The sequence below is a fragment of the Tauraco erythrolophus genome, chromosome 4 (genome assembly GCF_009769465.1).
Source record: "Tauraco erythrolophus isolate bTauEry1 chromosome 4, bTauEry1.pri, whole genome shotgun sequence".
Lineage (NCBI taxonomy): Eukaryota > Metazoa > Chordata > Aves > Musophagiformes > Musophagidae > Tauraco > Tauraco erythrolophus.
In genome coordinates this window covers 88,080,453-88,095,793 of record NC_141468.1, presented here as the reverse complement: position 1 = coordinate 88,095,793, position 15,341 = coordinate 88,080,453, and the positions used below count along the sequence as shown (strand labels likewise).

The 15,341-nt window shown below is 50.9% G+C and overlaps 2 protein-coding genes across 8 annotated transcripts; one reads left to right on the top strand and one right to left on the bottom strand.

Annotated features, from left to right (window-relative positions):
• Window positions 1–514: 514 nt before the first annotated feature.
• On the bottom strand, window positions 515–7,342 carry LOC104373784 (C3a anaphylatoxin chemotactic receptor-like). 3 transcript variants are annotated; one of them, XM_086609690.1, is made up of 3 exons: window positions 6,824–7,342; window positions 3,603–3,666; window positions 515–2,669 (listed from the first exon to the last, which is right to left on the bottom strand). In XM_086609690.1, the coding sequence occupies exon 3, from the start codon at window positions 2,660–2,662 to the stop codon at window positions 1,544–1,546; it is 1,119 nt and encodes a 372-aa protein (XP_086465816.1). In that variant the 5' UTR covers window positions 2,663–2,669; window positions 3,603–3,666; window positions 6,824–7,342; the 3' UTR covers window positions 515–1,543. The 3 variants fall into 3 exon arrangements, with proteins under 3 accessions (XP_086465816.1, XP_086465817.1, XP_009978055.2); XM_086609691.1 differs by lacking the exon at window positions 3,603–3,666; XM_009979753.2 differs by lacking the exon at window positions 6,824–7,342 and having other exon boundaries at window positions 3,603–5,215.
• A 392-nt stretch (window positions 7,343–7,734) lies between these two features.
• On the top strand, window positions 7,735–15,327 carry NECAP1 (NECAP endocytosis associated 1). 5 transcript variants are annotated; one of them, XR_015222101.1, is made up of 9 exons: window positions 7,735–7,899; window positions 9,151–9,251; window positions 9,363–9,467; window positions 9,880–9,961; window positions 10,362–10,470; window positions 10,552–10,738; window positions 12,599–12,692; window positions 12,810–14,472; window positions 15,228–15,327. XR_015222101.1 is itself a non-coding variant. In XM_086609684.1 (8 exons), exons 1-8 carry the CDS (start codon window positions 7,802–7,804, stop codon window positions 12,856–12,858), a joined length of 825 nt encoding a protein of 274 aa, XP_086465810.1. In that variant the 5' UTR covers window positions 7,735–7,801; the 3' UTR covers window positions 12,859–15,037. The 5 variants fall into 5 exon arrangements, 2 of the variants coding, with proteins under 2 accessions (XP_086465810.1, XP_086465811.1); XR_015222102.1 differs by lacking the exon at window positions 15,228–15,327 and adding an exon at window positions 15,165–15,179; XR_015222103.1 differs by lacking the exon at window positions 15,228–15,327 and having other exon boundaries at window positions 12,810–13,190; window positions 14,359–15,037.
• Window positions 15,328–15,341: the final 14 nt, after the last annotated feature.

The following is a 15,341-nucleotide window of genomic DNA, read 5'->3' as shown; positions in this document are numbered from 1 at the left end:
GGGAGAGAGGGGCGCGGTCTCACGAGTTTATTTTTGTGCATGCTTTCTTAATAAAAAGAAAAAGTGAATGTTTATGGTTTAACTCTTTTGGTGCCAGTATCCCATTTTTTTTTTTTTTTTTTCAGCAGCGCCTGTCTGGTGGGCTTGGTTCCCACCTACTCCCACCTTAGGAACAGGATTTGGGTGTAGACGTTGCTGGATTACCAGCCCACAGTGACTGCCGTTGCTCAAATTCTGCTCGTGAGCAATCTTAAAATGCAGTAGGTACATCTGGATAATCTCAGGTTGCTTCCTAAAAGGAAGATTTGGGACTGTGGTGGTGGAGGGAGTGCTGGGGAGACAGGGAGGGAGCGCATGTGTGTGCATTGGAGCAGTTACTGCTGTACAGTGATGCGTTTGCCAGGACAAAGGAACATCTTTGGTATCTACCAGGGCATGAAAGTCAGTTCTGTTGTAATGCACTGCTGTAAGAAAATGCAGCACTACCCTTGAAGGAAAGCTTCAGGAGAAAAAAAAACCACCTCAGTCCCCAAGTATAGGCAAAGGAGGGGAAAGATGGGATGACAGATCCCAAGGAGAGACATCAAAGTTAGTTTCATCTGCAGTTTATCAGACAGGAGGTGTAGAACATGGACATATGCAAATAACTCTAATGACACTCTCATCTAGCAATTCAGAGGTTAAACTACGTGATACCACCACAAATCATTCTGCAAGACTGCTTTCTAAAGGTTCAAGTACTCCCTACGTCCTGCTTCATGAGAGTCTTCCCTCACATTGTTACTCTTAGTACTTCCAACTTCCAGTCTCTCTAGGTGTTGTGGTTTAACTCCATCTGGTCCCTAAGCCCCAGTGGGATGGGGGAGAGAATCAGCAGAGTAAAAGTGGGAAAAGTCATGGGTTGAGATAAAAACAGTTTAATAGGTAAAGCAAGAGCTGCGCACAAGCAAACAGAACAAGGAATTCATTCACCCCTTCCCATGGACAGGCAGGTGTTCAGCCATCCCCAGGGCTCCACCACACCTAAGGTGACTTGGGAAGGCAGATGCCATCACTCTGAACGCCCCCCCCATCCCTCTTCTTCCTCAGCTTTATACACTGAGCCTGACATCACACGGTCCGGAATATCCCTTGGGTCGGTCGGGCTCAGCTGTCCCAGCTGTGTCCCCTCCCAGCTCCTCGTGCACCCTCAGCTCCTCGCTGTGGGGTGGGCTGAGGAGCAGCAAAGCCCTGGCTCTGGGTGAGCACTGCTCAGCAGTGGCTAAAACATCCCTGTGTTATCAATGCTGTTTCCAGCACAAATCCAAAACACAGCCCGTACCAGCTACTGTGAAGAAAATTAACACTATCCCAGCCAGAACCAGCACGCTAGAGTAGGAAATAAAGAGTGTTGGCCGTTCTGATCTGGACCATCTCAGTGCCTCGTGCGTAGATCTGCAGATTAACCAAATGTGTTGGAGCAAAACAAAGCTGTTAAGTGGCGAGTGACTGACGTGCAGGGCCACCCCTCGCTCCTGCCACAGCGGCGGGCACAAGTCCTGCGTCACACTGCGCTGCTCGCGTCCTTCTCTGTGGAGGTCTTGCTTCTGTCCAGGGAGCAAGGGGTCGAATGCGTTGGTTCCTCAGTAAAGGCACCTTCCAGGATTCCCTGCACTGATTGCCATGCCTTTGCCCTGAAGTCCCGCCCCACGAAAACATAGAGCAGGGGGTTGATGCAGCTGTTGGCATATGCCAGTGCTGTAGAGAGGTGATCCCAGAGGACCAACGACTCCCGCAGCCCTGTTGTGAGACCAGGTACAAGGGACAGAATCCCAACGACGTGGTATGGAGCCCAGCAGACGAAGAACGCAGCCACCACGAGCACGATGGTTCGCAGCATCCTGTTGCGCGGCCTGTGAAGCTGGTTTGCGCGTGTTCTGGCAGTGATCAGGGCGTAGCAAACCGCCATGGTGCCGAAGGGGAGCACAAAGCCACAGACAGCCCTGGAAATGTTTATCACCACCAGGGCAGGGGGTACAGAGTAATCGTCTTCATAGAAAGCTCCCCATAAGTCGCTGCCGTTGTAGGCTACAGGGGAGTATTCTTCCAAGAACTCACTGACAGACCCATCCTGATAATCCAGCACTTCATCATCTCCGAAATCGTACCCGCACTCGGTTTTGCCGTCGTGAGCGCTAGTCTCACGGTAGTGGAAGACGGGACAGCAGAAGATGAAGGCCAGGACCCAAACGCCACCGCATATTAGTGACACGAATTTCACCGTTCGATGATTTTGACACCAGACAGGTTTCATCACAAGGAGGCACCGGTCGATGCTGACAGCCACAAGGAGGAAGACGCTAGCAAACATGGTGAAGATTATCACGGATGGAATGACTTTGCAGAGGAACCAACCGTACGGCCAGTGTTCGTGGAGCGCCAGGTGAGCGATGGAAAACGGCAAGGACAGGCAGCACATAAGGTCAGCCACAGCGAGGTTGAGGAACCACACAATGTTCACAGACCTTTTCATTTTCAGACCAGCCACCCAGATCACCAGTCCATTGCCTGGGATGCCTATGATGAAAACGATGATGAAGATGGCGATGGAGACAATGGATTCCGACGCATAAGACACAGCAGCCTGTTCGTGTGAACTGCTGTTACCCGGGAGCCGAGGCATTCTGTAGCTTGGAAACAGGAAGTGAATCGGTAAGCAATTCGGAGAAAAAAAAGCCTGATATTCATCCTTTAGGCATTAACAGGATTGTTTATGAAATCCCTGTTAACTGCATCCTTGCTGAACCGAGTGGCGCTGCTGAAAGGTCCCGTTACCAGAACACAAGGAAACTGCACGGGTAAGAACGGAATGAAGCCCACAGCAGGAACTGAAGGGACACAAATAAGACAACCCAGCCTGACTCTATTTTAACCTCTACTATGCCAGCGTTGAAATGCCAGTCAGGGACTGTTGTGTGCAGGACTAAATATCAATATTATTAAAAAAAAAATAATCCCAATCATCAATCTCTTTCTTGCACAGCATATAGTCTAAATATGGAGCGATGCGTGGATGTTAGAACCGCTTCACCACGCGGAAAATGAGATAAACAGTTGGAACAAACTTTACCGCTCATTTACTTGTAACTAATTTAATTGTAACTAATTCACCACTTTTGGGAAGAACTGCAGGAGGCTTTTAGATGAGAAAAGAAGTCCCGAAAAGGCAGCTGGGGGTTTTAACCAAATTCTAACAAGTTTGTTCCATTTCCTGTAGTCCTGCTGATACACACAGAAGCGGCTTTTCCAGGGACGACTGGAGAACAGTGTTGCAAGAGCCAACTCGTGCTGCAAGAGCTGTCTCTTGCTGCTCCGGAAGATGGGATGAAGAGGATAGGGAATCAAGGAACGCTGTAAAGACAGTAACACAAGTCCTGCTCCAAAGCAAACTGGGGGATGAACCACTAAGAAGATGCTGCCCACACTTATGTTTTCAAGGGTGCTGCTATGTGGTTATGAAGATGGAAGGGGGAACTGGAGGGGAGAGAGAGATTTTCAGGAGTGAAGAATAAGAAACCGCAAGGTGAAAAGGAACGCAGAATTCTGCAGCTTATTAAACCTACCCGAGCGAAGCAGATGTTTCGGTGTGTCAGGGAGCAAGAAGCATCAGTCCTGTTCCTGGAGTAACTGAAAGAAGAAACTCACATGACGTTGTAGGAACTGCTTTTTTTTCCTCTGCGCGCATGAAAGAGCCAAGTAGGTTCTTTCACCCTTACGGAAAGGCTTGGAGTGACTTATAGTCGAAGTTTTAGATACAGTCTGCTAATAAAATAAAGTCAAACCAAAAGAAACTGTCCCAGCACCATCAAAGTAATATAGTGCCCTGAGCCAAAGAATAACAGAAAGCAAAGGAATGACAGGAACAGACATGTACTTCACTGTAGTTTCCATGAGATGATCGAATCCACTATCTTGCCTATTGGCACGACACTGACCTTTGCTTGATGTACTTCATGATTCCAAACCCTGCCATGCCACTGTCAGGTGTCTGATCTCTTGTCTTGTAGCTACTTCCATATTTCATCTGATCCGCACATTCACTTAGCTCATCCCATTTCTGAGATTCTTAGTGATCCAGATTAGCTGCTGTCCCAGCTTCAGGGAGCTTAGGTCACCAAATACAGAATATTGTACTCAGCAAACGATAATTGGTCACGTTGAATGGATTTTAATCTGGTTTTTAACCTGTCAGGGTATATTTAAGGTTGTTTTGTTGTTGGTTTGTTTAGGTTTTTTTTAAAGAGGGAACTTGACTGACGAGAAGTTAGAAGTGGTTAACTGAAATGCTGACAGCACAAAATGGGGCAAGACTATAAAAAGAAAAGACATCCAGAGCAAGGCATTTCAAATGTGCAACGAAAGGTTTCCCCTCACCCCTTCCAATTTGGGAAATGGAGACTGCTGGCAGAAATGACAAAGCCCAGACATACAAGAATTGGCCTCGGTATTTTGGGGAGACTCCTCCGACCCAGACGGACTGCAGGGTACTGCTACGGGCTACTGTTGGCCAAGGGACGTGCAGCCTTTTCACCACCACACAGGTCGCTAGCTCCAGTCAAACTCTCCTTTGCAAGAGGTCCTTCTCCACCAGGTTGCCAGCTCTAGTCCTCCCATTTAAAACCTCTCCCCTGCAGCCCACCTTGTCACAGCAAGCACTTTATCTCTAGTCCAGCTGGCTCGCCCTGGACAGTGATGAGATGTGATATAGACACTCAAAGCAGGTGGTGCAGGGAGGAAAAAAAAAAGACATTTTGTGACTTTCACTAAATAGTTACTTAGATCAGACCAGACCTTTGACTTGCAGCTTTGATGGTAATCCCAAATCACCACGCTGCATTCTTTTATTCTCTTCTGGATCTCTCCTTTTCCCTCCTGATAAACAGATTGAGTTATCTGAGAAAGGCTCTAATCCACAGAATCTCTGAATAGCTGAAACTGGAAGTCTGCCTGGAGACCGCCTAGCCCAAGCCCACTGCTCAAAGCAGGGTCAGCTGGAGAAGATTGTCCAGAGCTGCGTCCAGTCGGGTCTGAGTATCTCAGAAAGAGACTGAGCAAACTCTCCAGGCAACCTGTTCCAGTGCTCAGCCACCCTCGCAGCAAAAAACTGCTTCGTTGTGTTCAGATGGAACTTCCTGTGTTTCAGTTTGTGCCCATTGCCTCCTGCCCTGCCAGCAGCCCGGCTCCCTCTCCATTAAACGCTCCCATCAGGTAGATGCTAAGATGCTCCTGAGCCTTGTCTTCTCCAGGCTGAACAGTCCCAGCTCTCTCAGCCTCTCTTTGCACGAGAGGTGTCCCAGTCCCTCATTTACCTTACTAGCTCTCCACCAAATTTCACTCCACTGTGTTCACGTCTCTCTGGTACAGGGGAGCCCAGAACTGGACCCAACACCCTAGACGTGGCCTCACTAGTGCTGAGGAGAGGGGAAGGATCACTTCCCTTGACTTGCTGGCAACAGTTCTCCCAGTTTAGCCCTGGCAGCTCTTGGTATTCTTTGCTGTGAGGGTGCATTGCTGGCTTCTGTTCAGCTTTTTGTCCATCGGGACCACAGCATCCTCATTCTCTGCAAAGCTGCTTTCCAGGTGCTCAGCCCCAAGCATGTACCCGTGGATGGGGTTGTTCCTCCCCAGGTGCAAGACTTTGCACTTCTTGTTGAACTTCATGAGCTTCCCGTCTGCCCAGTTCTCCAGCATCTCCAGGTTCCTCTGAATGGTAGCAGAGACAACTGGTGCATCAGCTGCTCCTACCAGTTTTGCATCATCTGCAAAATTGTCGACAGTGTACATTGCTTCATCATCCAGGTCATTAACAAAGAGTTAAAGAGTACTGGAACCAGTGTCAACCACAGCCGGACACCACCACTGACTGGTCTCCAGCTGGACTTAGTTCTTCCGATCACCACCCTCTGAGCCCAGCAGTTCAGCCACTATTCAGTCCACCTCACTGGCCCCTACTCCATCAGCTTGTCTATGAGGATGTTTGTATTGAACAGTTTATTGATGTATAGACTCAACTGGCCACCACCACAGGCTGGCTGAATTGCTGTTTCAGGTTTGTTATCGCAAAACTGCACCAGTCTATCAGTTACACCCACATACAAATCTAAAAACGTCATCAGTATGTTTACAACAGCCTCCCTCCTGCAGGAGTACGCAGGTTGTCTCCAAAACACTTCGGCAAGAACTGAGAATTCCATTGTATTTCATGTTTCTACTACTTTCTGCAGTCCTACAAAGCTTTGCAGCCTGTCTCAGATCTCCCATTCACTTCTCTGCAGGTGATTTTCTTCAGAAAATCCACTGAATGACCCCAAGGTATTTTTGTATTTGGCAGGGACACCCTCCACTACATCAGGTTGCTCAAAGCCCCATCCAACCTGGCCTTGAACACTTCCAGGGATGGGGCATCTTCCCAGGCAGGTATGTCTGCCCCAGCACGCAGCCTGGCAGGGCACCCACCTAGCAAGGTGTGGGTCTCTGCTCCCCGGGGGCACCAAGGTCTGCACAACGCAGAGCGTGCCAGCCCTGTCCTCCCGCTGCAGGGAGACAGCAAGCTTGCAGAGGGGAAGAGAAAAGGAAGGTGCACCTTGAAGTCATTCCATACAGTCATTCCATACCTGTTCAGGTACCAGTCATGTCTCTTTCCTGTGTATACAGCTGTCAATATCATTTCTGGGGAAAACTACGCTGGTTACATTTAGACTAGTTAAATTACTAGCAACCTACTTTGTTAGTCTCACTGACCCAGGACTATTTCTGTCCTTGGCTTCAGAAGAGTTTCACTTACCAGATCCATGGAGCCAGCAGTAGATTCCCTTTCTGCGTTCCAAAGCTTGCCCGCCCTGGGCACCGTCAGACGTACAGCGCCGGGCTGGCGATGTCGGACCTGCCAGGACGGCTCGTTTGGCTGCCACGGTTCAGGTCCATCCCGATCCCCTTCCACTTGTCTCTGCAAACAGCCAGAAACACATCTCCAGGTACCGTTCCAGCTCTCGCCGCGTTAATCTATGCTATTCCACGCTGGAAAAAAGTTAACTCCCTCAAAATGGGGCAGTTTCATTCCCTTTTTGCTTTCCCCTCAGCAGGACACTGTGCTCCCTCAGCCTTCCATGGAGAGTTTACAGCACTCCCGAGCACGACGAGCCCATGCTGTGGCCACCCCTGGCTCTGGGGACAAATATAACTTTGTTTATAACTTTTCTTGTGCCTTTTCTTCCAGTTTTCAGAGTTTTTCACCTCAGTACTTGGCATTTAGTACTTTTAGAGACTCAGTCAGAGGGTACTGCTACACCAGTCCTCACTGGGAAGTCACCGACTGTTAAGAAAACAGCAGTTTAAGCGCCTCTAGCCTTTATCTCCACATATTTGATAAACCAGCAGCTTCACGTTGCTTTTGGCCACGTTTTCCACCCAGAGCGCCTCCTCTGGCAGCGCCCGCTTCTAAGATGGCGCCCGGCCCCACTTCACAGCCCGACCCAAACATGGCCACGCCTGCTGGCGAGCCGCCAGCATCCAAGATGGCACCGACCCCCCCCACCCCGCTGCTGTGTCAGAACCGGCTCCAAGATGGCCACCTCCCCTCCCACCGCGCTTTAGCTTGCCAGGATCCAAGATGTCTTCCACTCACCGCCTTTCCGACGCGGCTCGCTCGCTTCCTGCCCGGCCGCCTCCGCGCCCCTGGGCGGCGTCTGCCCTCACCAAAGATGGCGGTGGGAAGCGCTGCCGGCCCTTAGGCTCCCGCTGCTCGTTGGCGTTCGCGGCCGAGATGGCGGCGGCTGAGCTGGAGTACGAGTCCGTCCTCTGCGTGAAGCCCGATGTTAACGTCTACCGCATCCCGCCGCGGGCTTCCAACCGCGGGTACAGGTGAGGGGAAGGGCCCGGCCCCTGCCTGCCCTGCCCGCGGCGGCCGCATCCCCGGGCGCTGCTCCGCTCGTCGTGCGCCGGAGTGGGGGGGCGGCCCGGCTCAGCTCCGCTCCCAGTTTGGCCAGTTCCCCGGGGCGCGCGTCCGACGTGGTGTAATGGCGTGGTGGGGTTCTGGCCCGTCGGGTCGCGCGGCGGCGGCGAGGAAGGCAGGAGGGGCGCCGCGTGATTCCGAGGAAGGGATTGCAGAGCGGGAGTCGGGAATAACTGCATCCTGCTGAGCCCGAGCGCCGAGTGTGGCTTTGCACGCTGCGCCCGCGGGCTCGCTGGAGACAGAGGTTTGTGCTGGGAAGCACCAGTGGGTGTCGGTGGCGCTGGGAAGCGCCAGTGGGTTTGTGCTGGGAAGCGCTGGTGGGTGTCGGTGGCGCTGGGAAGCGCCAGTGGGTTTGTGCTGGGAAGCGCCTGTGGGTGTCGGTGGCGCCGGGAAGCACCAGTGGGTGTCGGTGGTGCTAGGAACCACCAGTGGGTGTCCGTGACACTGGGAAGTGCTGGTGGGTTGGTGCTGGGAAGCACTGGTGGGTGTTGGTGGCGCTGGGAAGCACCGGTGGGTTGGTGCTGGGAAGCACTGGTGGGTGTCGGTGGTGCTCGCTGCTGGGGGTGCTGTGCCTGGCCACGGGTGTTTGTTTCCACGCGTGGGATCCTGTTGGGTTTGGGATTTTTTTCCCTTTTTTCCCCCCTTCACAACATTCTGTAGCGGTTTGGCGGGCCGGTGGACTCGGCTGCGTGTGGTGTGTTCCCCAGGGTGAGCCAGGTGCCTCCAGGTCCGCACTTGCTGTTATTTCACGTCAGTAGGACGCAATAATGGAGTGGCATTTCCGCGCGCTGTAATTAATTTTGAGGATCCTCCTGATGATCACAAGTCCGTTATTAGTCGCTTTTGGGTTCCCTTTTCCAAGGGAGTTTCTGGGATTGGGTCTCGCCTCTTCTGCAGTGCTGCAAAGGTGAAGGCAGAGTTGGTGTTTGCTGGGCTGTGTCCATTTCCCTCCATCCAGAGGAAAGAAAGGCTGGTCGGCGCCGTGTGTGCCAACTGGCCGCAACGGGGAGGAGCTGGGACCTCGTGCGTTGCTTGGGGAGAGAAGTGGAATGAGGCAGCTGCGCGTGGGGAAGGTCTGGGAGCAGGGACTTCTGCTGAGATGGTTGGGCAGGAGCGGAGGGGCTGAGGTGCGGTCAGTGAACAGCTGCTTTTCTTTTCAGGGCATCTGACTGGAAACTGGACCATCCTGACTGGACAGGGCGGCTTCGTGTCACCTCCAAAGGCAAAACTGCGTACATAAAACTGGAGGATAAGGTTTCGGGTAAGGGAAAGGCCGTGGCTTGGCAAGAGCTTGACCAGAACGATAGCTGCTCGTGGCAGCCCTGGCCGTGCAAGAAGTTGCTCTCCTTGACACCCAGCTCTTTGTCTACAGGAGAACTCTTTGCCCAGGCTCCCATAGATCAGTACCCTGGCATCGCAGTGGAGACTGTGACCGATTCCAGCCGCTATTTCGTCATTCGAATCCAGGATGGGACTGGTGAGTTGAGAGGGTCACCGATGTGCCACGCGCTGGGGGTGGAGGAGTCTTAGCGTGCTGGAGCTGGGTGCTTGCCAGGTGGATTGAAAGAGCGGTGGGAGTGCTGGAAAGGCCGGGAAGTGTGCCCGGAGGGGCAGGAGGGTGAGGTTAACAGTGGGGGGTTCTCTACGTTGCACAGAGGCCAGGGGCTGGGAGGGAACACTCAGTTTCTGAGAGTGCCACATGGGAAGAAGGGTGCATCCTGAAGGCTAGGAGCGATGAACTGCTGTGAGCTGCTGGTTTCCACCTGCAGGTGTGTCAGAGGGAGGTAGCACAGAGTGATTTAGGAGAAGCAGAAGGCTCTCGGAGTGAATGAAAACAAGGGCCTGTTTGCAGTGGCTCCTCCAGTGACTCCTCCTTGTCTCCTTGCTAGGGCGAAGTGCTTTCATAGGCATTGGCTTCACGGATCGTGGTGACGCCTTTGACTTCAACGTCTCTTTGCAGGATCACTTCAAGTGAGTTGTGCTTTTCTGGAATGCTGGTTTTCCTCTGGCTTGTAGAACGTGGCGGGTGGTGGCGCGTGTTCTAGTGCAGACTTCCTTGGGAGGGTCGGGAATCCTTGCTCTGGCTCCGTCAGGGACTCTTGAGTGTGCTGCCAACTGCCACGCAAGCTGAGAGTCCTGCAGGGTCAGATCTGTGAGTCTTCAGCTCATGTCCTGTGATGCTGCAGGTGCAGCGTTAGACTCTTGGGTTTATGTGATCCCAGTTTTTTGCTGTGCTATGCTGGGAGTAGGAGGCAGCTGGTTTGCCAAGGTGAGGTGGTTCTTTGGTGGGGTGGGGAGAGGAACTGTGTGTTTTTCTGAAACCCTGTGCCCCTTTGCCACAGGGTCTTGTATCTTCCGCTCTTCTTTTTAGGTGGGTGAAGCAGGAGACTGAGATCTCCAAGGAGTCTCAGGAAGCTGACACACGTCCCAAATTAGACTTGGGGTTTAAGGAAGGGCAGACCATCAAACTGAACATTGGGGTAAGCAGCCTAGTTTACCCCGCTTCTTTTTTGGATATACCAATGGAGACTCTTCCTCACTTGTCCTTTCTCTTTATACAGAACATGACGACAAAGAAAGGAGGAGCAGCCAAGCCCCGTGTGGCTGGATCAGGAGGCCTAAGCCTGCTGCCACCCCCACCAGGAGGCAAAATTGCGGTCCCTCCTATACCTCCCCCTTCTTCTACAGCCATTGCCAACCATGTCACACCACCACCCGTGCTGAAATCCAGTAATGTGAGCAGTGCAGGTAAACACGAGCACAAAGCAAACCCTGATCAGACACCAGTAGGGGTATGGAGAGGACTGAGGCCTGCTTCAAGGAACTGGTGTTCCATCCAGTGTCAACAGTGCCCTCTTGAGACGTGATGTGTCCTGAGGGCTTTGCTCTCTTGGACCCGAGGCTCTCCGTGCTTATTTAATAACACCTGCTTGTTCTCCTTGCAAGGAGAACAGTGTTGTAGCTTCCGTCCTTGCGAAAGGAAAAACCAGGTGACTTGGTCAAAACCATCTGGGGGAGCGGGGAATTGAAGTAGTTGGATTTTTCTGAACTCGTACGTGCCTTAGGGGCACTGGCAGAGCTGTGTAGGGTGTCCAGAAAAGTACTGAACAGTCACTTCTTTTCCACAGACAAATATAAATAGACTTGTGGTTGTTGTTGAAGACGCAGGAAAAGCACTTCTTGAGTGGCTTTGAGGAAGAGAGGAGGATTTAGTATGAGCAGCAGAAAGAGGTGCAAAGTGTAGTGGCACTGTGGGTGTAGTGGGTTATTTGAAAAATATGTATTTGAGTTTATATAATCTAATTATTTTTATATAAAATAATAAGATATATCAAAATATATACGTTGAACTTTGTACATTGATGTATGAAGTTCAACAAGGGCCCCCTGTGGTGGGGCAATCACCAGCATCAATACAGACTGAGGGGTGAATGGATTGAGAGCGACCCTGCAGACAAGGACTTAGGGATATGGGGGGTTGAAAAATTGGATATGAGCCAGCAACGTGTGCTCACAGCCCAGAAGGATTGTATCCTGGGCCGCACCAAAAGCGGCGTGGCCTGCAGCAGGTCGAGGGAGGTAGTTCTCTACCTCTACTCTACTCTTGTGAGACCCCACCTGCAGTACTGCATCCAGCTCTGAGGTCCCCAGTAGGAGAAAGACATGGACTTGTTATAGCAGGTCCTGAGGAAGGCCACAAAAATGATCTGAGGGATGGAACACCTCTCCTGTGAAGAAAGAGTGGGATTGTTCAGCCTGGAGAAGAGAAGGCAAGGCTCCAGGGAGACCTGATTGCCTTTCAGTATAGAAAGGGGCTTGTAAGCAAGATGGAGAAAGATGCTTTACTTGGGCCCGTAGCGAATAGGACAGGGGAGATGGTTTCCAATGAGGGCAATTAAACCCCAGAACAGGTGGCCCAGAGAAGTTGTGGATGCCGTGTCACTGCAAGTATTCAAGGCCGAATTAGATGAGGCTTTGAGCAACCTGATCTAGTGAAAGATGTCCTTGCCCATGGCAGCGGGGTTGGACTAGATCATCTTTGGAAGCCCCTTCCAACCCAACCCATTCTGTGATTCTGTAACAGAGAGGTTGCTGCAGTCTTCCGGATGCTGTGCACACTCTTAGTACGACCAGGCAGAGGTGCCTGGAAAGCTGATGATACTCCTGTGAAGGCATGGACTTTCGCAGTGCTGTGCACAGATCGGAGTGAGAAGAAGCCACGTGAACAGGACTGGGCCCCAGTGCGTGATTTGTAGTGTGAAAGTGATGCCTGCCTGGCAGCTGTTAGGATTGCTGAGCCTGGGCTGAGCCCTGTTTCTCCTGAGGGAGGTAATATGTCACAAACCTGTCGGTTGGCTGGGTGGAGGCCGAACAGTTCTTGAAGACGATGGACCCTTGTGGTAGGACCTGGAGGCTCAGTGCATGTTCAGCAAACGAAACTGCTGTTACGACAGAATCCTTAAAAAGTCTAACCTCCTTCTGGAGGGAGAGCTGGAGTGCTTTCAAAGATTCTCTGCCCCTGCATCCAGCAGTTTGTGTAAGGTGAGTTTAAATGGGGTTTTCTTCCTGATTAGCTTGATTTTGTTTGTTTGTTTTCTTCTGCCTTAGATATTCTATTAGACTTAGATGCTCCTGCATCCACATCCAAGGCACCAGCATCAGCTGCCACAGACCTCTGGGGAGACTTCAGCACTGCATCCAGGTAAACTGTGGTGAAGGGAACTGCACACAAGGGTGGTGTCCTGACGGGCGCTGGAAGAGCTCTAAGTTAAGAAGTCTTGCTAGATCTGCTCCTTTGATTCTCCTTTCTTTATTTCAGCACTGTTCCCAATCAGGCTCCTCAGCAGTCCAACTGGGTCCAATTCTGAATGGTCAAAGCAGTGGAATGGAACAAACTGATGACCAAGAGGCTCTAGAGGCACCAAATGGGATCAGAGGGGGCAGACCTCTCTAGTCTTCAATCAAAAACAAATCGGGACAATCCTTGCTTTTTAAACCGGATCTTCACTTCAGTCAAAGCCTACTGTTTTTGATCCCACAGTGAAACCACTGAACCTAGAGAGAACATACTGACTCCTCCCGAGATGGGCAAGCAGGAGAGAGTTAGCCTAATCTCTTCCACCTGCTTGGCCATTACATGGTACATCCTAGCTCGTTTTCCCTGTCTTTCTGTACAGGAAAAGCAAGAATCCTGAAGAAGGTGGGTACAGGAGGAGGCTGGGTAGGTGCCTGTGGGTTCTTTATTCTTTAAATTTTCTCTGGTTAGACTGTTCCTTTTTTTGGCTGCTGTCAGTAGTGATTCAAGTCTCTGCAGTGCTGAGGGCCGCTGCGTTTGGCCGCACCTTGTAGATGGAAGCTGTAGGAGATGGGTCTTATCTCAACACAAAACCCACTTTGATTAGTTACATCTGTGGTGAGGAGTGAGCCTCCCTACGCACACACTACTCTTCCTCTCTTTGGTGCAACTCTTGATCGTGCTGGATGTTCCTGTGCTCTCGTGAGAGGAGAGTCGTGCAAGCCCTCGAGTAGACCTGCTGCCACTGTGCCGTAGCTCCTGGTGGGCACCCCGTTTGGAGGCACCTTGTCTGGCTCGCAGGTTCACTGGAGGGACTTCTCTCATTTTCACTCCTTTCTTCCTCTTACCCCATGCAAAGGCCTCTCGTCATTGAGCTGTTTTAACTGGAAATAGTTTACCAAATTATAAAAACAGGCTTTTTTTTTTTTTTTTAAGTTACTTGCACTAGATGACAACCAGGTAATCCCACCTCTCAGAATTTCGTGTTCCTGCGTCACTATCCTGAGCCCTGGCCTTGCGTGGTGACTTGGCACTGTGTTTGTTACAAGTATTTCGTGTCCATGCCACAGTAAGAGCTATGGTGGGACAGGAGATGGTTCTCTGATGAAGGGACAGTCTCCTTCCCCTTCTCACCTCACACTTGCCATTTGGGCAAGAAATACACAATCTCGACAACTGTGGCAGTGAAATTCTCCCACCTTTGTTCCTTCTTGTGGCTTTTTCTCTGAGGCGAACTTTCGAGGGATGTGAGCTGGTTATTGTAACTGGGATTTTTTTTTTTTATTTTTTTTATTTTTAACATACCCCAAACCCTCTGTATTTCCTGTGTGGTTTAGGGGGTTAGAAAGAGGTAGAATGCCCTTACTCTCTTCTGTTCTCTCTGGGAGAGTTTCCTAAAGCCCTTTGATCTCGACACTATTCCATCTTCAGCAGCTACGGATGTGATCTGGGGTGCCAGTCTGCTGGTTACTCTGGGTGAAGCCCCCAGGCAGGCTGGAAGCCTCACAATGCCGGCTCCCCTCCGTGCTACCTGGTAAGCCAAAACTAACCGGGATCTCGGTGACTTCTACAGCTTCTAGAACACCAGGGTTGTTGGGACTTCACTGGAAGGCTTCTTCCTGTTTGGAACACTCAGCCAGCAGCAACACTTTTGTAACTGGGATATGCTCTGCTAGCACCTGTGCAGGTAAATTTTTCCCCTGGGGCAGAGATTTCCTTGTAAAAGAGTAGTTAGCTGTACGCACCGTGTGCTTGTTCTTACTACACTGAGGGCATTTGGGAGACAGAGTTTCACTTACACCATCCCTCTGGGAAGCAAAACTGGTGAAAATTGCTGTAAAGCTGCTGCATTTCCGCTTGGGGAAGTGGGGACCAGACTGCTCTTGGATGTATTTTAAGTAGGCATTGAATCCTGATCCCCTGGCTGTCTCGGTGTTCCCACTGCCACCCTTCCCACGCCTTCACAGTCACTCCTGCAGTCTCATTGTACTTAAACTCCCTGCCACCTCTGAATTTGTGGGTGGCCGTAATCTCCTAGCAAAGTCATGGACTCTGCTGGTTGGCTTTTTGTTTTCTTTTTCTTTTTTTTTTTTTTTTTTTTGCTCAAACCATTGTGAGGTCCTGTCATTTCAACTATGTATCAGTTCCCCAAACCAAGGAAGTTCCTGGCACCAATTAACAACTAACTAGGAGCCTCTTCTGTATTGTCTTAGTATTCTGGAGATAATATATTATGTATTTGAAAAGCTGAAGAAGCAAAAATTAAAGATATATGTATATAAAGCATAAGATGTACTGGTGCAAATGGTAATTAAACAAGTAATATTGGGGAGAAGAATGTCCTGAGTCTGAGTTGTCAAATTGTTACTGCTTTGGAAGCCCTGCAGATTGAAGGTCTCTGTGTCTCCAGCAAGATCTTAGTAGCCTACTCACCCTCTGCAGGTGTGTTACGGCCTGCAGACTGGACGAGAGCAACTTCAGGAGTGAACGGACTCGAGCTCTGTCTGGGTGAAGAAGTAGGAGCGTGGAGGAAGGACACAAAAATGACCTGTGGCT